The sequence below is a fragment of the Callionymus lyra genome, chromosome 3, assembly GCF_982586985.1.
Source record: "Callionymus lyra chromosome 3, fCalLyr1.hap1.1, whole genome shotgun sequence".
NCBI classification, from domain to species: Eukaryota; Metazoa; Chordata; class Actinopteri; order Syngnathiformes; family Callionymidae; genus Callionymus; species Callionymus lyra.
The window spans coordinates 13999305-14027231 of NC_141820.1; the positions used below are offsets into that span (position 1 = coordinate 13999305).

Sequence of the window (27927 nt, forward strand, 5' to 3'; positions counted from 1 at the left end):
AAATACTACTACATTTAAAAAGTTGACGATGTGGAATTTAAAGTGCAACACATCACACAAGACACAGTTTTGATGCTTTTACTAATTAAAATACTTTATTTTGTTTGAAAATCAAGCAGACAGAAAAGCGTGTACATGAGTTACAAAGGCAACAGGTATATGAAAACATAAAAGATACAAATAACATTTTTTTTAATCTCTTAAAAAAGGAGATTTTTAAATACTGAGCAAAAACTCGTTTCGACATCACCAGACTCTGATCTAGCTTTAAATATAGGAAAAAGGAATGCAAAGAAGTAGCAACAAGGACGTCTTGTTTACGACAACTGAGTTCAGGAGAAGGAAAAGGATCCGCTTTATATATATAAAAAAATTAAAACAAAAGAAAAGCCCAAAAAGAATGTCACAGTAATAAACAACTTCTTATATTTACAAAAACATATATTTTTGGCAACTTTGCTACATTTAGAAATTTAGCATTAGCATCTTGTCGTTAACGCAAGCGATAGTTAGCTTAGCATGAAGCATTTTGCATTGTCTTCTTGTTATATTAAAATTTTCAAAATATTATTTTCAGACACTTTATTTTAGTTGTTGATGTGAAAAAAATGTGTAGTATAATGTAAAAACCATGTAGTGATAGTATTTTGGGTATCTGTTTGAGCTTAGAAGCTAAACGTTTTAACTTATAAACTAACCGTTTTAGCTTATAAACTAACCGTTTTAGCGTGTAAGCTAAACGTTTTAGCATTTAAGCTAACAGTTTTAGCTTATAAGCTAACCGTTTTAGCTTATAAGCTAACCATTTTAGCATTTAAGATAACCGTTTTAGCTTATAAGATAAACGTTTTAGCTTAAATGCTAACCGTTTAGCTAAGGGCTCCTAGCTTGCTCTTTTACATTAGCAAACAGGAACAAAAACGACTTTTACTAGACCTTAACAATGTCAACAGGTGGGATTTATTTAAATATGTCTCTTTTAACTGCAACGTCCACAATGCTAATCTCATAAAGCTAACCCGGTAAAATTTGTCTCAATCTGATATTTACATCATTCCCCATAAATACGTTGCCCGTGAAATGACGCGACTCTCTTCATCGGCATAAATACAAAAACTGACCTACTTTTTTTTCTTCTCTCATTATGATCCATCCATCCTTTTATTTAAATTTTAAAAAACAAGTACCCAGAGCCACTCACATCTCAGAATAGAAAATAATAAAAAAACAACAACACAAATAAAGCGTATCACAATAGTATTACTGGAATGAAATAAAATAAAAAACATGTATTATTAAACAAAAACTAAAAGAGCCATTTCTTATGAAAATATAAATACAGAGGTCCTTGTCAGTGTCCCGTAAAAAAGCCTCACACATATGAATACACTGTAAATATTCTTATTAAATATTTTCCACTGGAAAAAAAAAGCTACGTTATTGAATAGATCAATTTGGGTTGGATGTGTCTCAGATGATCAACATTAAAAATGTAATTTGGCTCATGGAGAAAAAAAACGATTCAGTGCAACTTTACTGTCGGAGGCCACCGGTGCCTCGTGTCGTGGCGAACACTACTGTTATTTCAGTGTAACTCAATGTGGACCTTTAGATCAGCAGTGGGGACTGGGAGGTTTTTTTTGCTCCAGGACACTGAACATGCTCTGGGGGTCAAGGAGAGCTGGGGGTCACTCTCAGGAGGTCTCGTTGACCGTTCGCTCCAACTCGATTCTTTTACTGCTGCTTTTGTTCGTTGGCTCAAGAGACCTGCGGGGACAAAATATACAGAAACTATGATTATTATTACTATATTATTATCATTATTATTACTATAATTAATGATTTATCCGTACAGTGAAACTCTGCGTCTCTTAAGTAGCATCTTAGACAAGTACATCAACAAGCCAGGGGGTGGTTCTAAAGTTAGTGGAGAGTCAAAATGGCGGCTCTGAGAGTTAGGATTGTAACTGAACTGTGATTATTTAATATGCAATGACTTGTCGCTGAAGTTCCTTATTATTTATTGATTTACAGGGGTTTTATTTTACAGTGGTCACTCCCCATGTCAATGTCTTGCAATATATATATGTATTTTTGTACACAGTACTACATATTAACATATATAGAAACGCACAGAAACTTCAGAGCTCCTTTTCTTTGTTCACTCTTTTACCAAAAGGTGATTTATTTGAAACATCTTGAACACGACCACAGAACCTAGTTTGAGGCACTAGTTACCGAATTACGGTTTAAACAAATAAACGGTGAACTCCCATGATGCATTTCTAAACACTGCTCTATTTAGTGACGGATTATTAGTCGACTTCAATACCGTATTTAATTCTTACGTCTATGTTGCTACGTCAATAGCAGTCAACGGCTGGGATTGGTTGGCTGGGCGGCAAAGCATCAAGTCATTGAGGTCACCGTTAATGAGAGGGTGGTTCAGAGCGATGACACCTCATTAACAATGTTAAGTTCGAATATATGTTGAGCTTGTTTATCTACTGTTTGTAATTAATGATTTTATATTGTTCAAAGTTAATAGCAATTTGTGGCCCTCGCTACTTTGCGAATAAATGTAGCACGTTGTTACACTTTTAGCGTAAAAATATATCAACCATTAAATATATTCAAATATTGAATATAGTAAAATATTACATATAAACATGAAGTCGAGGTCACAAGACGTTCATCTATTCCATGTCACTGAAGGCATCACACGAGCCAATCAGGACACTTGCTCTTGGATGGCGAGGTCAAGACATAGCACACACACACACACACACACACACACACACACACACACACACACACACACACACACACACACACACACACACACACACACACACACACACACACACACACACACACACACACACACACACACACACACACACACACACAAACACACGTGTGTGTTGTGTTTTTTACCTGTGTCGCTCCAGCAGCAGGTTCTTTTGCGTGTCGTTACATTTACTCCTGAGAGGCAGATGCGAGTCCACGCCGATGATGGGCTCCTCTCTGACTTTCTGTTGCTCGGAGCGACGCCACGCTGCCATGACGACCGCCGCCGTCTCCTCCCATTGGTCGGGATACTCCCCGCCGAGACCCAGGAGGTGCGGCTGCTCCTCCTCGAACGTAGACAACAGATTCCGGGACTTCACTGGAGGAGACAGAAAAGAGCCGGTTCGTGAGACGATTCTAACTTCGGAGCTCGGAAAAAACTCCGTCAGTGTGTGTGGGTGTGTGTGTGTGTGTGTGTGTGTGTGTGTGTGTGTGTGTGTGTGTGTGTGTGTCGCAGGAATAAAACGTTAATCAAGTCGTATCACTTCTCCATTACGAGCAGAGAGTGTGTGGGAGTGAGTGGAGAGGATGTGAGGTCAACTCTGTTAATCTCTGCCACTGTCTGTGGGTGGAATTGGATTATTGGTGATGTTCCGGCGGCTTCCACACTTTTTGCTCTTGAAACGATGAGTCATCAGAACACGGGGAGATAAGTGTTTTTTTTTGTTGTTGTTTTTTTCATTGAGAAATTTTAAGGTCACAAACTTCAAAACACACAAACAAATCTGGATTTTTATTTAACTACCAATGCTTTTTGGGGCTTTCAAATTACATTTTATTTTTTTATCATACTAAGTTTATAGGTTATATTTCAATAAAGTTAATGTGTAATAAAATAATCCGATTTTATTAAACAATTACCTTCAATTATTGTATTTTTGTGTTGCAATTAAACTTCCACCCCCAGCTGGATGGCAGCAGTCATTCTGTCCTATGCAGCTAAAAAAACAATTACTGTGAGATCCCGGCGATGACTGAGGACGAGAGGATACAGTCGGTTTCAACAGCTTTTAAAGCTGATTTTATAGCACTTTATGGATATAAAAATATAATTATTATTTATTATATTTTTGGCTATTCACATAATTGCATCAGTGGTTTATATTTATCCTATTTTCTTATTGTTTCATAAATTGTGTATAAAATATAATTTTATTTATCATTAACATGTTATTTTATAGGCTTTTCTTTGTTCGTGTAGCAATTAAACTTCCTGTCGCTAGATGGCAGCAGTCATTACGTCCTCTGCAGATATAGGAACAATTAAATCCTGCGAGATGACTGAGGACAAGAGGATACAGTCCACTCAAGCAGCTTTTAAAGCTGATGTTTGGACATATTTTGGTTTCAAAACAAATGAAAGCAGTTAAGACTTCATCAAGAGTAGTGTGGTCTGTAAATTCTGCAACATCAGAGTTAAGTAATCGACAATACTACAAATATTCCCTTGTTACCACAGTATCACAATTAATCATGTTTAAAAGTACACACAAAAGTCCCAGACAGAACACGACAAAATTTGTTAAATCACAAAATATTCACCAAAAAAAGCCACAGAAAATAGAAATACGATTAAAGCTACTTCACAAAGTTTGTGTGTGTTTTTCATTCTTTCAGGACCGCTTCGGGTCCCGTTAAAAAAGCACCGGCATTGTTTCAAAAGTACCACTTTTGGCACTGGTATCGGATGAAGCTTAACAATACACATCCCTAGTTTCCAAAAGAAAACTTGAATAAAAAAAAGAAAAGCCTTTGTTAGGCATTAGCTGCATATTAAAAACATATGAAATAAATCAACACTCAACAGAAATGAAAATGAATAGGGAAAATCCAGGAAATGCATTCAAGATGCAGGGACTTAAGAATAATTGCCAATATGACACTTAAATAAATGTGCTTTCACTTGACGTTCAGGTATGAGCTATATTTGTGTGTCGTGATGACAACGCGCCAATAACAATAACAATAACTTTTATATCACAGCTGCAGGAGACAAATCTATTTGTGTTGTGTGTGTGTAACTACCTGTTGTCGTGTAGGAGTCTTTCAGAGCCAACTGTTGGTCTCCGCCACTCATGGAGGAGCCGTCAATCAAACTGCTGGGGTAGAAACTTCCCAAGAACAGAGAGAAGCACAAAACCACCACCTGAGAGAGAGGGAGAGCGAGAGAGAGAGAGAGAGAGAGAGTTAAGCTAATGGGCTAATAAAAGATGGAAGCAGATGTGTATAATCTAATATGCACACACACACACACACACACACACACAACAATTACCATCAGACAGGATGAGGTCTGGGTTCCCGCAGCTCGGCAGGATTTGTGGATTTTGCCGGCGACAGCCGCCTGCAGAGACTTCAGCTGCTGCAGCAGAGACCTGATGAAGACGCACACCATTAGAGCCGCGGACTCACAATAGAACAACACAAATGTTTAGTTTTGGAGAAATTTGTCTCGACGTCCCCCCTTTTTTTAAATGTTTGAACTGTTATTTTGAAACCGCTTTCTCTCTTTGAATGGCATTAGTCATTGACTAAATAACTTTTAATTATCAATAGCTTTAACTCTATCTAACGTGGTCTTACTTGTTGGAACACTCCAGAGACTCCACTTTCCGGCGCAGCTCGTTGTTTTCGTTGGAGCAGTTCTCCACCCTGTGGTCAGAGTAGGTACTGCAGTTAGCAGCAGTTCAAATGAACCAATCCTTGAACTTCACATTGTGTTGTTGTTCAGAGTCAACGTCACGTTGTTGTTTTCATGCCAACGTACTTTTTCTCCAGCGTGTCCATGTACTCCTTCTTCTTCCTGCGACTTTCTTGAGCTGAGATCTGAAGGAAGAAAGATATGTCAACGTTATAGCTTCTTTTTTTTTATCAACGAACGGGCCGTTGTTTGCTAACAGTGTAGGAAACACTTTTGAAATCTTTAAAGGTGATGCTGCTGTTCTGTTTACCTTTTAAAATACAGTGGCATGTATTTGTAGACTGTGGTTAGACTAAAAAAGAAATTAAATAATGCAATTTAATAATATTCATGATGATTATTCTTCATAAACGATGCCTTTCGTGTCATTTTACGAAAGGTTTGTATAAGGACAAAAACACATGATTAAAGTGCCTTAAACTACAATATTTATGTTTATAGTGTCACTTTCTATATACATCTTAACATATAAGGGATTTTAAACAAGAATATCGGTGATTTTTTCAAATGTTATGAGATCATTTAGCAGCTAAAACATTAATTCAAGTTAATTTTAACAACTTTTTGTTAATGTATAAGTCTGTTCATACTTTAATATCAAATTTCATTTTTTAATAAACTTTTTTTACTAAACATAACGCTAATCATTTTAACTATGTGACTAATACATAGATAGATCAATGTTTCAAGAACTACAGTTTACTCAAATCTTTCCAGGAGCCAAGGTCCTGCATCAGTTCCTGACACAATTTTTCAACTCAATTCAAATAAAGATTCAAGTGTCAAATCATAAGGACTTAACAGTTTAAATAACACCATACAAGAGAACAGGAAAAACAGGTCCCAGTCGAGCGTGATTGTTGAAAAAAAACCTGAATGTTTTTCAAAGGGGCAGAAACCTCATTGAGAACCAGACTGCCTTTTTTGGTAGTTAGATAGTAAAGGACATTTTTAACTGAATGGTACACTTGATGGCTTAGCTCGTTGCTAACATTGCTGAAACTTTAAATTCTAATGCCAAAGTGAGGAGATTTTTATGACAGGAAAACAAAAATAAATAGTTTTATGCATCGTGTCTAAATTTGAGTTGATCTCGTCTATCACATGCTGGTTGATGAACTTCATTTGCCTATAAAATCAACTCCTGGTTATAATAAAATTGAATATTGATGAGAATTTTTCTCCACCTTGTTCTTGATTTTTCTGCGGATCTTCATAAAAAAATATAATTATTATTTATTATATTTTTGGCTATTCACATAATTGCATCATTGTTTTATATTTATCATATTTTCTTATTGTTTCATAAGTTGTGTATAAAATACCATTTTATTTATCATTAACATGTTATTTTATAGGCTTTTTTTGTTTGCGTTGTAATTAAACTTCCGGTCCCTAGATGGCAGTAGTCATTACGTCCAATTAAATCCTGCGAGATGACTGAGGACGAGAGGATACAGTCATACAGATAAATCAAATCCTGGTCACAATAAAAGTTAATATTGATGAGAATTTTTCTCCACCTTGTTCTTGATTTTTCTGCGGATCTTCTTCAGAGCCTTTTCCTCCGCTTTGGTGAGTGGGAGTTTAGTGGGGACTGGATACCCCTCGGCCACCAGGGTCCGGCGTTCCTCCTCGGTCAGCATGAGGGGTCCCGACCCCAGCAGCTTCTGTGGAATACAAATGACGGACGGTGAATTATTTTATTTTTTAAATGAATGAAGGATGAGTCTGGAGCACTCACGTGAGGGGCGGTGAGAAGGGGGGAGTTGGACAGGGAGGAGGAACCTCGGGGAGAAGCCTTCAGGCTGGACTGAGACGGAGCGGGACTGGTCGGGGAAGTGGGACAGGACAGACCTGGGGGGGCATGTACGGGGCTCTGGCTGCCCTCGGAGTCACTGCCGTGGGAACTAGGAGGAGTGGGAGGCATCTGCAGAGACTCCAGACCTGGAACCGATTAAATGTTTACTATATGACTGGATACAAAACTTTATTTAAACCATAATAAAGAAGACATTTTATATATGCTTAGTGTTATTAGTGTGATTTAAACATGCATTTTATATGGACGTACATCAAGTTTTACAATACATTTTTATTTACATTTTTTAAGCATTGCATGAACAATGAATTTAATAATGTATATATTATATATTGAAAGGTTTACTCTTTTATGTATAATTTAATTTCATATTTGTATATATATATATTTTTTAATAATTTCAAATATTTGTTAAATTAATTAATTTTTAATTAAATCATTTAAAAATGCATTTTCTAAACACACTATTTTGTCATTCGTAGCCTTTTGAATTTAAGACAAAAATGTTGGTATCATTTATTTTTAATTATTGGAATTGAAATATAAACTCTACGTGTAAAAATATATTTAGGAAAATATTATTTTGTTATTAATTAAAATAACAAATTAAAAAAACAAAACAAATTCAGCCTTTAAATATACTTATTAAATATATATAAATATTGCATTCAATTGTTTCAGAAATAATTAAATACTAAAAGAAAAAGGTTTTAATATTGTAAAAATATATTTAGGACAATATATTTTGTTAATAATGAAATTAAGAAAAAATAAATAAATCAGGCTTTAAATATACTTATTGAATATTTATAAATATTGCATTCAATTGTTTCAGAAATAACTAAATACAAAAAACAAAAGTTTTAATATTTAGAAAATATATTTGGGAAAATATTATTTTGTTATTTATTAAATTACGAAATGAAAAAAAATCAGGCTTTAAATATACTTATTGAATATTTATAAATATTGCATTAAAATGTTTCAGAAATAATTAAATACTAAAAAAAAATGTTTTAATATTTCAAATGTTAGATTCAAACATTTAATATTTGGACGGCACTGATACACTAATATACTTGTAAGTATATATTTAGAAAAACTGCAACATGTTGCTTTAAAAAAAACAAACAGTGTGTGTCATGTGGGTAAGCGACCAGCAGGTGTCAGTGTTGCAAAGAAACAATAACACTTCCTGACCTTTGGGCGAGAGGTTGAGGAACTGATCCACCTCGTGAGGCTCCAGCTTTATCTTGGGCAGGATGATCTCCTCCTTTATCTAGAGAGCAGAAGATGTCAATAACAATCCTCATTCAAATATGATCTCTCGGTCTCTCACCTTGATAGCTTTGCCCTGGTTCGGGGCGGCGTTGCTGGACGGGGCAGGAGGCGGAACAGCAACAGGCGCTTCAGGTGGATCCTCCGCAGCCGTGTGCGTCTCCTCGTGGGCGGCCAGTGACAGCGAGAGAGCGGGGAGGAGAGAAGGAGTCTCGCAGAGGAGGCTGGTGATGGTCTCGTCCTGCTCCATCGGCCACTCGCTCGCGTCTCCTTCGGACTCTGAGGAGGCAACAGTGGCTTTAGATGCTTTTCTTTTGTTTCCATGCACGACTGAGGCAAACACAGTAGAATACAATAGAAACACACGTAACTCCTTTAAAATCTATTGTACAAAAACAAAAACAAAGAATTTATTTAGACAAATCAAAACAATTTTAAAGTGGAAAAATATCCTTTTATATAGAAGTATATCAGTGCCTTCAGAACATTGAATGGTGACCCGGTCGCCCGAAAACAAATGTGTTTGAGCTATCCCTTGTGTTTCCTCTGATTTAAGGTGACCTTGAGGCCCGGAAACAAATGTGTTTGAGTTACCCCTTATTTTGCCTCTGAGTCAAGGTGACTTGAGGCCCGAAAACAAATGAGTTTGAGTTATCCCTTGTGTCGCCTATGAGTCAAGGTGACCCTGAGGCCCGAAAACAAATGGGTTTGAGTTATCCTTTGTGTCGCCTCTGATTCAAGGTGACCGGGTGGCCCGAAAACAAATGTGTTTGAGTTATCCCTTGTGTCGCCTCTGAGTCAAGGTGACCCTGAGGCCCAAAAACAAAGGTTTTTGAGTTATCCCTTGTGTTTCCTCTGGGTCAAGGTGACCTCTGTGGCCCAAAAACAAAAGTGTCTAATGTCAGAGGTATTAACTGCACTAAAAAATATATATTAAATACTCATTCAATAAGTAATATATATATATATATATATATATATATATATATATATAAGTCAATATATATATATAAATTAAATTTATTTTCTTTCTGTTAATATTTCCTCTATCAACTGGGGAGGAAGTACTTCTATGAAAAGACAACGCTCAGGTCACAATTCAAAGTCAAACCTCAAATAAAAGCGTGTCTGGGGTCACGTCCTGGTCTCACCTGCGTCGCTGCACTGATCTCCGGTCAGGTGCGACAGCGGCGACTGCGGCCGACTGTCTCCGCACAGAGAGTAGCTGTGCTCGGCCGTGATGTGAGGAGGCAGAGGTGAGGACGTGTCTCCGCCGTCCTCGTCCTCGTCCTCCCCCTCCATGGCCTCCCCCCCGCCCCTCACCCCAGACAGGAAGGGGTCACTGAGCAGCTGACCCAGCAGGACGTCTTGAGAGAGGTCGTCCAGGAACTCGGAGAAGTGCTGCGGAGGAGAAATAATGCTTTGATTAAAAAAAAGAGGAATGATAGTCAGAAAACTGTAATTACCGAAATTCTTCTAAGGTCTCGCCCACTAATCATCACTTCTTCTCAGGTTGTCTCTCAGTGTGGTGAGACATTTACAAAGCACACAGACAGCAGCCCCCCCCACCACCTCTTTTCCGGAACATTCCAGACTCAGCACTTTCATCTTTGCTCCAGGTGAGCAGACATCTACAGGTCTGAGTGGAACAAAAGCAGCATTCTAGTGGAGATGTGAGTCCATGACACACCAGCTGAAGCTTCCAAGAAGAGTTTTCTACAGAGGTTCTTCTGTTTCATTTACACTAGAACCCTTGTGTTGTCTCAGGGTCAAGGTCACCCGGTGGTCTGAAAACAAGTGTTTTGAGTTGTGACTTGTATTGTCTCTGAGTCGAGGTGACCCTGTGGCCCCGAAAACAAATGTGTTTGTGGTATCCCTTGTGTTGCCTCTGGGTCAAGGTGACCCAAAAACAAATGTGTTTGAGTTATCCCTTGCGTTACTTCAGGGTCAAGGTGGCCTGAAAACAAATGAGTTTGTGGCATCCCTTGTGTTGCCTCTGGGTAAAGGTGACCTGAAGGCCTGAAAACAAACGTGTTTGAGTTATCCCTTGTGTTACCTCTGGGTCAAGGTCACCCGGTTGCCTGAAAACACATTTTTTTGTGTTGTGCCTTGTGTTGTCTCTGAGTCGAGGTGACCCTGTGGCCCGAAAACAAATGTGTTTGTGGCATCCCTTCTGTTGTCTCTTGGTCAAGGTGACCTGAAGGCCCAAGAATAAATGTGTTTGAGGTATCCCTTGTGTTGCCTCTGGGTCAAGGTGAGTGATTCGTCAAACACTTTTGGCCACCGGGTCACCTTGACCCAGAGATAACAAGGGTTAAGGAAATAAATCAGTGCCACCAGAATATTTATAAGTTAAATAACATTTTTTTATCCCCAAAAAAAGTTTAGCATTGAGTATTTTTTAAATAAATGAATTTTAAAAAAGTTTAACATTTCTTTTAATTTTTTAATTTTTTTTACACTGGGTTCGATATTGCCAACAGTATCAAGACTTTTAATCCTTGTGTAATCTCTGGGTCAAGGTGACCCGAATGCCTGAAAACATTGACTCCCATATATGTGTAGAAAATATGCATTCATTTTGGAAATATTAGATGAAAAATAAATGTTTAACGTTTCTATGTAAACACATATTTAAATTCAATCATTAAAAAAAACTGAGATTAAAAAAAACTTTTTTAAGTTTGAAGGTATAATTGTCTTTTTTTGACCAAAAAATTCTTGAATCATGAAAACTGTTGGTGACAAATGTACTTCCTGGTCACGTGTGATGATGCAACATCTTCCTCTGACCTGAGCCAACGTCCCGTAGTTCCTCACAGACTCACAACAGTCCATGAACAACAAAAGCACCTGAAGAACCAGAGATGTTTCTTCTTCCTGCTGGGTGTCCTCACACGACTCTGCTGCACCACAACATCTGGGACCTCCTCTGATTGGCCCGCCAGTTACCGGGCAGAGAATCTAAAGTGGGGTCCGATGACATCACAACAACATATGGAAACACTCGAAGGACGAAGAGAATCTTTGACTCTTTCTTTTGTGAAACCTGAACGTGTAAAAGAATCATGAGAGAAATAATGGATGAAAGGAAAAGAACTGAAGGAGATTAAACTTCACGAGGCTTCGATTACAAATGAAGGTCAAAAGTTGTCTTCATGCTCACAGCTGAAAACACACACACACACACATACACAAACATGCAAAGAGTAACTGGGGAAGTTGTATGTGTGTATTTTAGTGTGTGTGTGTGTGTGTGTGTGTTTGTTTGTGTTTATGTGTGTGCTTTAGTCAATGTTTGTGTGTGTGTATGTGCATGCATATTTGTGTGGCTGTTGATGTGTGTGTGTGCATGTATGTTCATGTTTGTGTTCATGTGTGTGTATATGTGTGTGTACATGCATATGTGTTTATGCGAGTATGTGTATGGTGTGTTGGCATGCATGTGTGTACGTGCGTGTGTGTATATGTGTGTGTGTTCACATGTGTGCATGTGTATGTTCATGTGTGTGTTCATGTGCTTGATATGTGTATGTGTATATGTGTGTACATAAGTGTTCATGTTCGTGTCCATGTGTGTGTGTGTGTGTGTGTGTGTATACATGTGTGGGTACATGTGCGTGCACATGTGAGTGTGTGTTCATATGTGTGTGCATGTGTGTATTTATATACGTGTGTGTGTGCATGGGTGTGTCTTTTCACATGAGTGTATGTGTATGTGCGTGTCTGCATGTGTGTGTTCATGTGCTTGATCTGTATGTGTATGTATATGTGTGTACATGAGTGTTCATGTGTGTGTATGTGTGTGTACATGTGTTTGTGCGTGTGTGCATGTGTCTGTTCATGTGCTTGATGTGTATATGTGTATGTATGCGTGTGTACATAAGTGTTCATGTGTTTCCATGTGTGTGTACATGTGTGTGGTTGTGTTCGTGGGTGTGCATGAGTGGGTGTGCGCGTTTGTAAATATATGTGTGTGTTTGTGTTTATGTATGTGTGTGTTCATGTTTGTGTGATTGATGTGTGTTTATGTATGTGTGTTTTTTGTGTGTGTGCATGCATGTGTGTTTATGTGTGTGTTTGTTTGTGTGTGCATGTACGTTCATGTTTGTGTGTTTGTGTATGTGTGTGCATGCATGTGCGTGTGTGTTGATGCATGAGTATGTGTGTGTGTGTGTGTGTACAGTACAGTAACTTTCCTACAATCTATTCAAATTAATGGACAAATATTTGCAGAAAGGTTGTTGGTTCACTGCCATCATTGACATTTACAGCAGTAACAGGTCGTAACTTCATTGTGTGCGTTTACATCACACAGCGAACATACAGAGTGTGCGACCTTTACTAGTTCCTCTCTCGTGCACGAACACCATGACAACAAATCCTCCAGCTTTAATATAAAACACACTTCAAATGTAAATGTATGAGCACAAACAAAGTATAAAATTACAAACACATTTGTAAAAAAATGCTCATTATACAGAAAACTATTTAATGAAAAACATCTATATTTCTTTAATAACTCCCACAGCAGCTCCTGGTCAATTAAAAAGATAACAATCTTCCTTCCAGGCTCTGGATTAAGTTTCCGACCCGATGTGACACGTTTTCAGATAAAGCCTCTTTTGTGATCCACTCCTTCAGAATACTTGCTGACCCACATCTCGTCCACTAGAACTTCTCCTCATTTGGTCTTCGGCACCGGAGCTTCTGTCCTCCGGCCGGAGCGTGTCACGTTACCGTCCAACAACACCCCTCAGTGTGTCGCACACACAAAGAGCCGTTGTGTGTCGTCGTGAGCTACACCCGGAGTCCACGGGTCGGGGCCGGGCTCCGGGGCCGGGCTCCGGACCGAGACCGCACGCTGCCAGAATGACAGGGAGTGAATAAAAGCCCGGCTGTGTGTGTGTGTCTGGTGTGGTTCTGTTTTCATGCACTCGGACCTCTCCCTTTTCCTGTGAGACCTGGGTGTTTGACCACAGCTCGTCTGTACAAGTGTGTCATCACGAGATTTAAGACCGTGAAACCGAACATTGTTTTTATTTTTAACCATTGCATTAAAACATTTATTTTTCTAAATGAATTATTTTTTAAAAATAGAGAATGATATTCTTAATAAAATAATTCAAAAGTAAATTTTCTATTTGCATTATTTTTTTAATCGTAGCCTTTTGAATTCAATCAAAAATAAATAGTGGGACTAATATACCAACATGTTTATATTTGAATTAAAATATTTGATTTATATATCTGTGTTTTAATTATTGAAACAAGATGATAAACTTAATCTGTAATTTAAAAAAAATGAAAACATTCAAATTGTTTAATTCAATTATTCAATAAAAACAAATTCAAATGATATGAAATAAAAAATAAATGAACTTTTAAATGAATATAAATATTATTCTGATGGCACTTATATACTCCCATGAATAAAACATTTAAAATGTAGTTTGTTTTTGTTCGTTAAAAATTGGAGAGTTGAATCAAATGTTGAATTAAAATCGAATATTTTCTAAATAATTATTTTTGAGTTTTATTTTAATATTAATATTATATCGACAATTGCACATAACATTGAACTTTGACATTTTAAAGGCTTAGAATAAAAAAAAATGTAATACAAATAATCAAACTTTTTTTAATTATTGGAATTAGAATATGAAAATCAATAAAAAAAATAAAAATGCGCATAGAACATTTTCAATTTTAAAAATGCAAATGCATGCAACCTTTCAATATAGAAATTATAGATTGAAATTGTTTAATAAAAAACAAAAGGCTTAAAACACATTTTAATGTAAAAATAAACAAAAAAAAATAATAATACTAATACTTTCTTTTCAAATCAGTTTGGTAAGAAAAGATTTCAGTTTGGTAACTAGGTATGAACGATGTCTTATCTTATCTTAACTGGAATCTAGTTTTTAAAAAGTAGACGACCAGGAAATGAGTCGCTCCTAACGGATGTTTATGGTGAGAAAGTATGTCAACTAAACTGGTTTACTAGGAGACTTCATGGCAGCCCGACGGGAGGTCTATGACGCAACGATCCCCCCCACCCCCCCGCAAAGGGAGAAAACAGATGTGTGTGTGGCTGAAAAAGAGAGTGCTACGATTGTGTACTTTGCCCTTGTGTACTTTCACTAATCATCCTAGCAGAACACACAGCCTGCAAACACACCGGTCGAGAGGTTAAACACTTGCGCTTGAATTCACGTCAAGATAAACTCGGTGACTCACTTTTCCAGGCGCTGAGCGTGGGGGGGGGGGGGTGTGGGGGTGTGGATGGGGGTCGGTGTCACGACGCCATACTTTACTTTTTTCGTAATCGAGCGGGATCGTCATTTTCCCAAGATATTTTAACCCATTTTACTGAAACAGGTTTCTATGGTGATTCATTCACACGTGTTCCTGGTCGGAGTCAAACGTCATCAGAAGTTCCAGTTCTTCCACTGTGACGTAAGAGAAGGAACCTTCTCAGAGCAGATTCTTCAGAGTTTTGAGCTGATGTCGAGGCTCTCACCGTCGCCTGAGGTGACTGTCCTCGCTCTCCCAGCCGGAAGGAATGTTAACAATGTGGGCCAGGAGTTAGCTGTAGGACAAACACGCTACCGACTTGGATTATAAAGCAGGAAAGGAAAATATCTTCCCATTCCTGATAAATCTGTGCCCGGCAGGAATTTTTCAGCACCAAAAATTAACCCAAAATCATGACTTTTAATAAACACAGACTCAGGATTATCGTCTTTGTTGTGTTCGTCTTGGATTATTTTGTCTTCTTCAGGCACGTCTGTCTAGACAAGGGGTCGCCAAACTATTTTTGCACCACATGCTCGTTTCATGTAGATCCCTCGTGTCAAACTCATTCACAAAAGCAGCCAAAATATTTCAACGATGTAGGTCAAGGACCGAGCGAAACGAAAGTATGACTCTGATCAGTTTTAAGCATTATTGTGAGTCTCTGTATAATTGTAGACAACTCTTATCTTATCTTAAACACTTAACATCTTTATAGTTCCTGAAATTACCATTACCATCTGGTGGGCCACATAAAATGACTTGGTGGGCCGGAGTCGGCCCCCAGGCCTTGAGTTTACGCGTTATTTTCTCCTGTTTGTCTTCTCCCCCCTTTTAAATTTCTGGGTCAAGGTGACCCAAAGGCCCGAAATCAAACCACCTCCTTGACCCAGAAGCAACACGAGGGATACCAAGAACACGTTTGTTTTCGGGCCTTCGGGTCACCTTGACCCAGAGACAACACAAGCGATACCGCAAACACGTTTGTTTTCAGGCCTTCGGGTCACCTTGACCCAGAGACAACACAAGGGATACCACAAACAAATGTCAGACTAACTATTTTTAAAACATATCTTATAAAGTACTTATTGACTCTTTCTGTGTCACAGACTGGTACCAGACCCAAGAGGGTTCCTTGGGGAGTCTCAGAATACCCGATAACATCATGGGAGTTCGTAGAATCAATGGGATTATTAAAACTATGTACTGAAGAATGTTGAAAAATCTCCACCATGGATAAAGAGAGCTTCCAGGACCCAACAGTCCCCGAATATTCAGAGCAGAACTGGTCCAGCAGCTGGTGTTTGCTCACATCCAAGTTATGTATGATCTCACCATAAAGAGCTGCATTTTTTTTAAAGGACTGGGTCTCTGGGAAAGACTAGTCTAGTGGCGTGAAGCACACCGAGATAAAAAAAATGCTATCAGAGAAGTTATCAGTCAAAAACATCCAAGAAGGGAACAGCCTTTAATCAGACTCACTTCCAAGGACTACACAAGTCTTATCAGGCAGACTGTTGAGTCTGGAGGTCCAACAACACAACTTTAGCCCAGAGCTTGGCCTTTTATTATGACGTGAGAGGTTATATTTTTAGATAATGACTTATTTGCACACATTTTCCTGCTTCTACATGTAGAATGTGTTCCGTGTGAATCCAATACAATGTGTTTAAAGTTCAGATGTTGTCAAGTCAACACACGTGATCAGATGAGTTGATGCTTGAAACTCAAAAAGTTCAGGAAGAATTCAATGTGTGTTGCTTGACTTGGATTGTGTTAGTTGTCTAAACGTGTGTTTATAAATTTACTTGACAGATATACTGTACTTAAATAACGAAATAATGTTTCCACTATGCCGTAACAATATTCAACAGCACTGTATTTAAAATTAAAAAATAAAAAGATGGCAGCAGTCATTACTTCATGTAAAATGTGTAAAAAATTCAAACTATACTATATTGTATAAATAACATTTATAGATTTTTGTGTTGCAGTCAACCTTCCGGTCGCTAGATGGCATCAGTCGTCGTAAAGGAACAATGAAATTCTCCAAGATCCTGTGGATGACTGAGGACAAGAGGATACATTCGACTCCAGCAGCTTTTAAAGCTGATGTTTGGACATGTTTTGGTTTCAAAACAAATGAAAGCAGTGACGACTTCAACAAGAGTCATGTGGTCTGTAAATTCTTCAACACCAGAGTCAAGTACTCAACAATACTACAAAAATATCCCCTTGTTACCACAGTATCAAAATTAATCGCACAAAGCCCTTCACACGTTTAAAAGGACACACAATTCAGCCGCAGACAGAATACGACAAAGTCTGTTAAATCACAAAATATTCACCACAAAAACTACTTGGGCAATACTACAAATGTATTCTTGTTCCTAGAGTATGACGATATACTGTTGCCGATGTACCACGATACACACCTCTACTCAACAGCGGTGGCTCGTGCTGCAGGCGGAGCTGGTTAACAGATGTAAACAACAGGAAATGTGACAATGACAGTGTGTGTGTGTGTGTGGGTGCGTGTGTGTTTGTGTGTGTTTGCTCTTCCCCCACAAGTCAACGACACATCAACAGGGCGACACAAATCACAGCAGATCAGTTTCCACACAGAAGCCCCGGGTCAACACACACTTTTTGTTTGCGAAGAGGATCAACGATCGAAGGCAAAAGGGCGAACGTGCAAGTCGGCCTTATCCGTGCAGAGATTACAGTGTGTATCTTTAAATACTGCGGCCAAAATATACTATTGGTGACTCATGGAAAACACAAGTTTGGTCACATTTCTGGTAAAGTTACACCCCAACCCCCCCAAGTCCCTCTCCAATACTTTTGCCCCATGAACCTTTCTTTCCAAGAGATCAGACCCACGCAAACTTTCCAGCTGTGCTTTGTCATGCTCAATGATAGTTGTGTTAAAGTTCACACACTACACACACATACACACACTACACACACAGTGACCATCCAGATGTTTTCCGTTGGCTTACTCAGTCTCCTAAATACTCAGCCATAGGCTCGTAAAACTTTCCTACCATGGATTCAACAAACAACATAATACTATTGAATTCATGTAAGAATGAAGCTGATTCATAAGTAAATAACCAATCAACCAGATACAAAATAAACAAGTTCTTTGCAATGAGAGTATTAAAAACTATTTAAAAGGGTTGATTCCACGTGGAAAGGTGTTGGTTTAAATGGTTAATAATACACCGGTCCTGATAACAGATGGACAGACTCGTCACAGTGAAGTTTGTCCCCGTCTTCAAGACGATACAATGACAGATAATGACTGATAATGCAGGTGTTTTAACGGACAGTGATAACTTCTGTCCACCCTCGACAAGTTTATACTCCTGCACGTGCAGGACAGTCAAACATCTGTTGACTTCCACATGAGTTCGACTCCCTTTAAACAATCCACAGCTGCTTGGAAACACAAGCAGCCTTTTCTTCCTCTCTGCCCTTTCCTCAAACTGGGTCAACAGACATGAGGAATATTTTCCATCTTTTCACTCTTAACACTGACCAGTTATTTCTGCATTACCGCTTGTTCTGCTCAAACATCCCCCCGTCTTTAGCTGGGATGGACTCTTTGATCTTTCTCTCCTTTTATTCTGTTTGTTCTTCGAGTGTCTCCACTGTGTACTGTGGGATTATTATCCTGCTGTCGAGCACAGGGAGGATTCTGGGTAAAAAACCTGGGTCAGAGATTGTCTGGAAAAGGTAACAAGTCCAGGCTAGCTTGTGCTGCTGCTGCTGCAGATGATTCTTAAAGAGCACATTTCTAAGGCTAGTCAAGATCTTCAATGTCAAGACATGCTCGGTGAACTTCGTCGTGACAGGAATACTCAGAACAAATGACTCACGGAAGAATGAATTGTGAAGGAGCATAAATAGACATGATTATAATTAAATAAATCTGTAATAAATAATTTAATGTACTGACAAAGTCGAAATAAATAATGTACTTCTGTGCATACATACATTTATTTATACATTTTAACTTTTATTTATTCATTTAATTATTTACACATTTCTGGAAACCAACAACATGTAGTAATTTTCTTATGTATTACTTTTTATATATATATATATTTCTTCACACATTTATTCATACATTTAGTAATGGAGTTCTACATTAATACATTTTTTATCTTCTTTTCACATATGACTATTTACTTGAAAATTATTAAATTTCAACTATAGTTTTTCACTTTTTAAGTTGATTTGTAGCAGTTAGCTGACGCACAGTAATGTTGAGCATGACAAATGCATCAAGACATTTTATTCTTGTCACTAAACCTGTTCTTTATTTGCTCGTCGAGTCCTATAGTCCTGCTCAGAAATGCAAAGTATATACATCAAGGGTGGGTTATTCAACTGCCTAAATTCAGGGCCACATCATATCATGTGAAAATGCTGACATTGTAAAACTAAGTCGTTTCATTTTTAAATCATTAAATTCCAACTGTCAATATTAAAGATGACATGGATATTTGAAGTAGTGTTAATATAACTTTGAATTGAAGCAGTAATTGTTGGTATAAAATCATCTTGTCTGTTTTAATCTGACCGCGTACATACGATCAAATATGTCGCCCTAAAGCTGCCCTTTGCCCAAAGTGTGACCTCAACACCTGTCCAAGAGTACTCTGACTGTTGACCTGAGGATCACGTTGACAATGTCAGATTAGACTTTGTTTTATTGGCCTTAATCGGTTTGTTTTTACTACTGTGTATGAAAGCACCCTTTTTATTGTGCCTTTAAATATCAAGTAGCTTCACTTTTCACATTCTAGACTTGCAGAGTTAATTCCTCACTCTTTAAATAGTATTATTGATGGAGAAATTATTGCTATATTCGAATATCAATCATGTTGACGTGCAGAACATTTTAAGAACAAACTAAATATTCATGTTTGCTAAAAAAAAAAAAAGGATTTCTTGGTCGTCTCCAATCAAAAGTTAACCACGAGTAGGCGTGTTGGATTCCACATGAGTCGCTCTGGTAGGTGGACAGACGCCGGCTAGACGGCTGTCAGCTATCATCTTCACCAGCATAGAATGCCGTGCCAAGGTCTCCTCCCAAAAACCCTAAACCACATTTGGTGACCACATTCACAGGGCAAGGTTCGTGCAAGCTTTCCACCCACCCAGGTCAACCCTCGTAACCACCACCTCTGACACCCACCGACGTGGAACATTTTGTATCTCAAACAAACATGTTAGAGAATATAATTAGCCAAAGAGAAGCAATAAAAACAATAGTTTCTTTAATCACACAATACGACTCAGTATGACTCAGTTTTCAAACAACATCAACTATTATTATTATTAGTAGTAGCATTATGACTGAGCTCATGAGGAAGAAGCATGTGTTACAATTCTTCTAAGGAGGCAAAATTAAATTAAATTGGCAGGATTTTTGGATTACCATCTGGATCCTCAAATCTGTTGAAGGACTGAAATAGAGCTTTAGCATGAGTGCCATTCTTCTGTGCAGGTCCCAGAAAAACAATTGCTGTCTATTGTATATTGATGTCATTAGGGACCTTAATTCTAATGATATACATTAAATAAAGACTCAATTGGAATAAGTAAGTTGCCTCTTGTCCTCAGTAGCTGGAAAATACTTCAACAACCACATAATTGGATCAATTTTGTATTAATAACAAAGTACATTTATGATGAAACTGTATATCATATATACTTTGAAATAAAGATTTGATAACTTGCACATTTACAAACCCAACATTAATTAATGTGTTGACGAGGCTTCACGAAACAGCTGATGAGGTATCATGATACAGTGTCTTCATGAAAGACCACTAGATATCACTCTCTGTTTTATCATCTTTGACTCTGATCTACTAATTCAATGAAACCTGACATTAGTTTGATACTGAGATGAACATCTAGTGGTCTTTTAAAAATGAAAACACTGTATCATGATACCTTCATCAGCTGTTTCATGACACATCACTACTAAATATGCTATTAAACACTAAAACAGACACCCGATGCAGAGTTAAAAATACGATGCCAATATAATGTAGGGGTGTGTATTGGTAAGAATCTGGCGTTACGACAATACGATCACGATACAGAGCAACCAATACAATACTCTGCGATACTTAAAGATAGGATATATTTGTAGTATTGTCGAGTACTTGACTCTAGTGTTGCAGAACTTACAGACCACATGACTCTAGAAGAAGTCATAACTGCTTTAATTTGTTTTGAAACCAAAATATGTCCAAACATCTGCTTTAAAAGCTGCTGGAGTCACTGTATCCTCTCGTCCTCAGTCATCATTGGGATCCCGAGGGATTTCATTGTTGTTTTTTTTTAGCTTTATGATCTAGCGACCGGAAGTTTTAATTTCAACACAGACATCAACAAACTTTGTGAATATTTGTATGTTCATTGTAAATAAAGAAAAATAATTATATATATAGTATAGTTTGAATTATTTCATACACACTTTACTGACATATGAACACTAAAATATCAATGATAAAATATTAAATAAGATTTCAAAACCAAAATGAATAGATTTACTGCTGTTGAATAGCAATACAGTGTATATAAATATCAGGATTTATCTCATAACGACTACTAGAAGTTAGTGTTGTGAGTACAAGGTGCTCATTATATTGAAGTATGCTGGACAGGAGTGAACTCGTACTCTCCCCGGGGGGGGATTCGAAAATTGAGGTGAAAGGTTAACTAGACAGCAGATTCTAGGGTGCTGGGATCTTGATGGTACCCTTGAAGCAACAGGATATACCTGCGGCAGCGCCAATAAACCCCACTTCAAAGTACCCCGGGTTTAATAGAAGCTTCACAGGCGTCGCACACTTTGATGTTAATACACAAAAAAAAAAGCTGCCACGCCTGACTCGACAAAATCCTCCATCGGAGGGATTTCGCTAAGACAGCATTAAATAATCGTTAGCGTTTTTTTTCAGGAGCGTTTAAAGGTTCCTCGGCTCGGGGGCGTAGTTAAGGGCTGGGCTCGGCCCACATGCTGCACCCCACCACAAATGGTGCCTGGAGCTCACGAGAGGGGGTGAATAAGAGCAGAGAAGAAGAATGGGGGATGTAACGCAGACGAGTAAATTTAGCCCTGGTTAAACTCAGGCTCCTGTGGATTTCCCATAATGATCCCTCAACACCATGATTGGTGCCTTCGCTGTCGAATGAAAGCCCGGAATAAAAAACCCCAAAGTCAAGTTTCAGAAGTGAGGGGCGTCGTTGCATCAGATTCGAGAAGCGGAATGAGAGAGAAAAAGAAAAAATGTGGACTGGAGTTCATGCTTGAGTTTGACGAGACGACTGGTCCAACACGTGGAGGCAGAAATCTAACTTTTGTCTCCATCTTTTTAATCGCGAATCGCGAATGCAATTCCACATGATGACATAATTGCTATCAGTGATGCAAAAAAAAAAAGGTTTTGAATAAAAGGAGAAGAAGAAAAATAAAATCATCGTACGGGTGTAATTGAGCTGCTTGGCAGAGGTCTGCATTCTGTGAACCCCTTTTTATAAAGATCTTATATGGTACAACACAGTACTGTAATACACAAGGGGCATTTTGTCTTATCTTATCTTATCTTAAACACTGGCATCTTTAAAGATCATAATATTAACATAAACCTTAATCTAAGACTTGTGCATATATATATTTAAAATCGCATTCCCATGCTTACGCAACGTCTACTGATCTACTAATCCCAGTCCCATAATGCACTGCAACATCCATCCATAATGCACAACAACCGGTCTTCTTTAAAAAGAAGACAGGTTTTCAAATGACAATAAATCTTAATCCGACTAAGACTTGAATTGGATTTCTCAAATATTTTCTGGATCATGTTCTTCAGTTTGATTGTGTTTGTCTTGATCTTTTTTTTGTGTGTGTACACTAGATCCGACACCACACCTGAGAGTACACGCGAGTACGTCATCCATATTAGCGACTAACCAGGTTTATTTGTATTTTATATCCTCTGAAACCAAAAGCAGGAGAAAAAAAGTGCGTCGTTCGTGGAACTACACAACGACAACAACACGATCGAGGCCACCGGAGAGAGAGCGGGATGACCCGACCCAAGCGGAGATCAGGTCCGTGAGCACATGGTGTGGAAGATGTTGACTCTGAGTCTGAGTCAACAGCGGGACAGGGAGTTGCAACCCTCGACTTTTAACGGCGAGAGCACACAAGCCAGTCGACACGTTTCATCTTATGCTGATATGGTTGCATAAGAAGACACATATTTGGAGAGAGAGCCCAGCGTGTGCACAGCAGATGACGGTTGACAAGAAGAAACTTCCTCAAGAGGATTCTCTGGTTAGAGGTCCTTGTTTCAGGCAACGATCATTGACAGAGACAGAAATAATAATAAATACAAAATATAACTTGTGCTCATGAATTTTAAATTATAATAAAATATACGAGGTTGAAAGAAATTACCTTGTGATGCGGAAAAACAACTTTTTTTTATTTTCAAAACTGAAGCTAATATGTACTTTTAGTTTACAAAAACGTACATTTAAACACAGACATATTCATATGTCACCATAACTACTTTGATTTTGAGACAAACATCCGGTGGGCCACATGAATGACTATGGCGGGACAGATTTAGTCCCCGGGCCTCGGAAATGTAAATCAACTATTAATAAAAATATTTTTAAAAATGTAATTACTGTCAATAAAAGGTTATTATGGTGGTATTTAGCATGAACACGTGGTTAGCATGTAAGCTAGAATAAGGTCATGCTAAACAAGCTTCTATAAAAGTATTTTATGATGATCGACAGTTGCTAATATACTTAAATTCACATTTTCTTCGTGGTATTTTGAAAAAAAGACAGTCAAGACAAGAGGTAGACACGTATATTGAAATATTTTTGTTTTATTAACCTTCTAATACTCCATGTTAAGGACTATTTTTCTTTATTTCCTTTTTTATGAATATGTCTTGACCCTCAAAACATATTTGATTAAATATTGAGATCTTATTTGGAAAAGAAAAGTTATTTTATATCCGTTTCTTTTAAAGAAAATGCTCATTAATATTAAATTGGCATTTTTATTTTTATTTTATGTCAATCTTTTTCTTCTCTTTTCTTAATTGGTTTGTTTTTTTAGATTTTCAACATCATATTTGGCTCTTTACTCCTTTTGTTTTGGCTTGACGGCCCCTCGCAACAGTATAAAATGTGGCCCCTGAGGAAATAAATTGATTTAAAGTCATGTTTTAACCTTAGAATGGAGGAGAGAGGCAGGAAATACATACATTTGTCAAACGTCCAGCCCATTAATTCAACAAAAGTAGAACTATTGACCCAAACAAAAGGTGGTAAAACCTCAGAAAACCATTGCCAGCGACAAGGAACGATTAGAATGAAGGTTAAGCTCACACACAAATCTAAACCTGCTCGGTGATTATCGTCATTACAAAACAACTAATGGGCGTAAAACTCGCTGAGCTCGGCATTCTTTTCATTTACGCAAAAACCCGTGACGCGTCGCCGTCAACCATCATGGCCGTCGAACCAGCGAGACTTGATCGTGATGACGAGAAAAGAAGGAGCGTCTGTCGCCAGAGGACGATCCCACACATGCGGCTGCCAGCTGAGAGGCTTTACATTGTCCCGAGGAATCTCATGTCAACAAACCGCGGAGAGCGAGAGTGAGACCTGAGCCAGCAGGGGTTGAGGGGGTTTGGGGAGGGTCATGGAAACAAACCCACCAGTCTGTCTGTGCAACACTGCAAGCTTGTTGGATTTCCTCCCTTCTCTTCCCCCCCAAACTCTCGTGTATATAGAGGGAGAAGTCAGTGGAATAAGACTCAGTTCTTCCTCAGAGCACAACCTGGACTTGTGTGTCCTCAACACCTTCTCGAATCCTGCCCCTTAAATATATTCTAAAAGTAGATTTCATTACCAAAAAACTATTTTGATCTTAGTTTATATTCATCAAGCTTGGATGTGAAAATGATCAGAACAAAATAGAATAAAGAGTCAAAAAATGATCGTTCTCATTTTTAAATACTTAAATTGTAGGAATATAGAAAAAAAAAGGCATTATAATTCATTTTATATCATTTTTTTGATCAATTTTACAAAAAAAGATTTCTTTTAAGAAGGAAATGCAAAAGTACAATGTAGTTATCGCCGCAAAACACTGTAATGTTATTCAGGAACTCACTAACAGGTCAAATGTGCATTAAAAAAAAAAAAGAGTATATTTTAAAGTTGAACATTCTCACTTTTAAAAAGTTTTTTTTTAATATAATGGTGAGGTATTTATTCCTCTACTGAAAAATTAATACATTTAAAAAAAAAATGTAAAAATCATCTACTCTATCAGACTGAGGACAGGGGGAGGGGATAACAAAGTTTAAAAATAAAATTACTACAAAAGAAACACTGGTAAAATTGTTTTGTTTTTTTAATAATTGCACTTCCTAACTATCATGCAAGTTTACTTTATATCTACAGTACTATGAAGAGCAAATACATTTAACATTACGAAACACTTTCAGTTTTTATATTTCTCATATATGTTTTTCTCCGGAGGATTTTTTTAGTCCATAGTTGACAATAGTTAAATGATCATAAACTATAATCTTCCTTCTCATTTAAAGCAGAAAATTCCATCGCCTGTAATTTTCCTCTTTCTTACCACTACAACTCGCGCTAAACACATGGTTACGGATTTTTCTTATCGGAAAATCTTCACGAAATGACAAAGTTACATAAATCAAAAATCTAGAAACTACCACATGTCTCTATGAGGCAAATTCCTTTGGGCAACTTAGCTGGAATCTGACAGGAATTGTAGCCTCAGGTTTGACTTTGTGAATCCACATTCAACTCAGGACACAAGTTTTTACCTGTCTGAGGGCTAATGCCAATGTGTGTGTGTGTATGTGTGTGTGTGTGTGTCTGCCACAGGCGCTATAGGCCTCGCTGGTGTCTAATTCTCATCCTGAAGTACAGCTGGATTCTCCCTTGTGAACCCCCCCCCTCCTTCCCTCCTCCTTTTCACTCACTCGCTCCTCTTGGCCGACAGTTTAAGGAAAAAAAAAAACATATGGCAGCAAGTCCAAGTTACATAACTACAGACCATTAAAAAAGTGACTCCGAGCTCCAACTTAAGATGAAAACCATCCTTCAAAGATATTTAAGAAGCGACGTGGTGAAGGTGTGGCCATGATTTAAAGGACTCTACCTGCATCCAATACAAAGACATTTGGCTTCTTCGACCATCTTTCTTCCCTTTCTGAGATTCTCTTAATCTGAACCCGTTCACCCCGATGCATTCTGGGAGAGCTCGCCCTCTTTTATTGGCATAAAAACCCCAGATTTTGAAATAAAGCAACAAAGTAAATGTTCATCTTAGTTAAAGATTATCTATGATTAGAAAATACTTTAGACTTTTTGTTTTGCCTTTTAGCTTAGCTCTCTTCCCCCTAAATAAAACTTTATTCTTTCTACAATCATGTCACATTTTTCTCCTGCATATGCATCTTGAGTATGTTTTTCTACAAAATACTGATCCTTCCCTTTTCAGGCTGACCTTTGTTGAACCAAGAAACACACAAAAAAAGAAGCAGCTCGATGAGCGTCAAATGGGTCAGTTTAAGGAGTGTATGATAGTATAAAAGAATGAAAACGACAATAGTATTTAAAGAGTTGAACCAGTTTAACCTGTGCAGCCTTGAAAAGAAATGAACTTTGAGCAGTCAAATTGGGAGATTGAATGAAATAAATTATTGATCAAAAAAAATCAAATAAAGAAGTAACCGGTATTTCTTAAACCTTTTCTTTGTGTTTTAACAAAAAATAAAAATAAAATAAATGTTGAATTTCCATTGTTGGTACGAAAGTAACTGATGCAACATTTTAAATGACTTTTTTTTTTCTTTACACAAACATGACAAAATAGTTCTTCTCGTTGTGAATCATTTCGCAAAAAAAACAAAAAAAAAACGACTTCAAAATGTTGAACTATGGGAAGTTGCAGCAGCCTGGAGCGCAAGGCTCAGCTTTTGAATGGAGCTCAAGGCACGGCGAGTGTCAACCCACACACACACATTTAATCACTGATCACCTTTTCCTTCTGATCGATCACTTACGTTCGTGTACAGAGAGTCCATCTCCCCGCTGTCCGACAGTTCGCTGAGGTTCCGGTCCCAGTGTAAAAAGGACTCGGTGCTGTCCAGGAGCTCCATAGCGGTTCTCCTTCCCCGACACTTTCAGCGAGACTCAAGCGGGACTCGGCGCAGTACAAGCCGGCTGGAAAAGTTCTGTGGAGTCGGTGAACTTTGAGTGGAAGTTTTGAGTGGAAATAAAAAAAAAATGGGGGATGGAAAAAGTAAATAAAAAAGAAAGAAGATCCTGATACTTGTTTGAGATGCTGCGACGAGTCAGGACCAGTAGGAGCTTTTGTTTATCATTTCTTCAAAACTTCTCTGCTTCCTCGTCTCTCCTCCTCCTCTTCCTCGTCTCTCCTCCTCCTCTTCCTCCTCTTCCTCGCCGTCCAGACGCTGGAATGTGTGGGCGGAGCAGCGCAGGATGTCAAGAGCGTTAAAGACGGATTTATCTACACTTACCTGTTCGAGTAAAAACTAGTAATAAAAAAAAAATGGAAAAGGACTAGTTTTTTGTTTCGAGCTAATGCTAGTGCTAACGATATTGCGTCAGATATTCGGAAGTTTAGTTTAAAAAACAAGCGAGCTTGATTGAGATGTTTCCGGTCCGGGAATTTCAAAATAAACCTATACTGTAGTCAAACAGTACATTGATATTTCTACATTTATACGATTCATCATGTTCATTATTAATTATTGTTGAACAAAAGAGCGATTGAGGTACTGTATGTCCACAGGATGTTGTTCAATTCGCTTTATAATGACAAAAGTAAGTAAGTAATTTTTATTTG

At 37.9% G+C, this 27927-nt stretch overlaps 1 protein-coding gene across 1 annotated transcript; it reads right to left on the minus strand.

Annotated features, from left to right (window-relative positions):
- Positions 1-85: 85 nt before the first annotated feature.
- On the minus strand, positions 86-27672 carry creb3l2 (cAMP responsive element binding protein 3-like 2). Its single transcript, XM_087786528.1, has 12 exons — positions 27122-27672; positions 9803-10052; positions 8713-8930; positions 8574-8652; positions 7296-7498; positions 7075-7221; positions 5618-5676; positions 5434-5502; positions 5126-5225; positions 4876-4996; positions 2938-3169; positions 86-1767 (listed from the first exon to the last, which is right to left on the minus strand). Exons 1-12 carry the CDS (start codon positions 27215-27217, stop codon positions 1695-1697), a joined length of 1647 nt encoding a protein of 548 aa, XP_087642654.1. The 5' UTR covers positions 27218-27672; the 3' UTR covers positions 86-1694.
- Positions 27673-27927: the final 255 nt, after the last annotated feature.

Excerpts from the sequence above, each read along its gene's own strand:
- creb3l2 (XM_087786528.1), bottom strand. The coding sequence starts at position 27,217 with ATGGAGCTCCTGGACAGCACCGAGTCCTTTTTACACTGGGACCGGAAC. Across the intron at positions 10,053-27,121 it reads TGGACTCTCTGTACACGAAC|CACTTCTCCGAGTTCCTGGA; the intron begins GTAAGTGATCGA and ends TCTCCTCCGCAG. Across the intron at positions 8,653-8,712 it reads ACCAGGGCAAAGCTATCAAG|ATAAAGGAGGAGATCATCCT; the intron begins GTGAGAGACCGA and ends TCTGCTCTCTAG.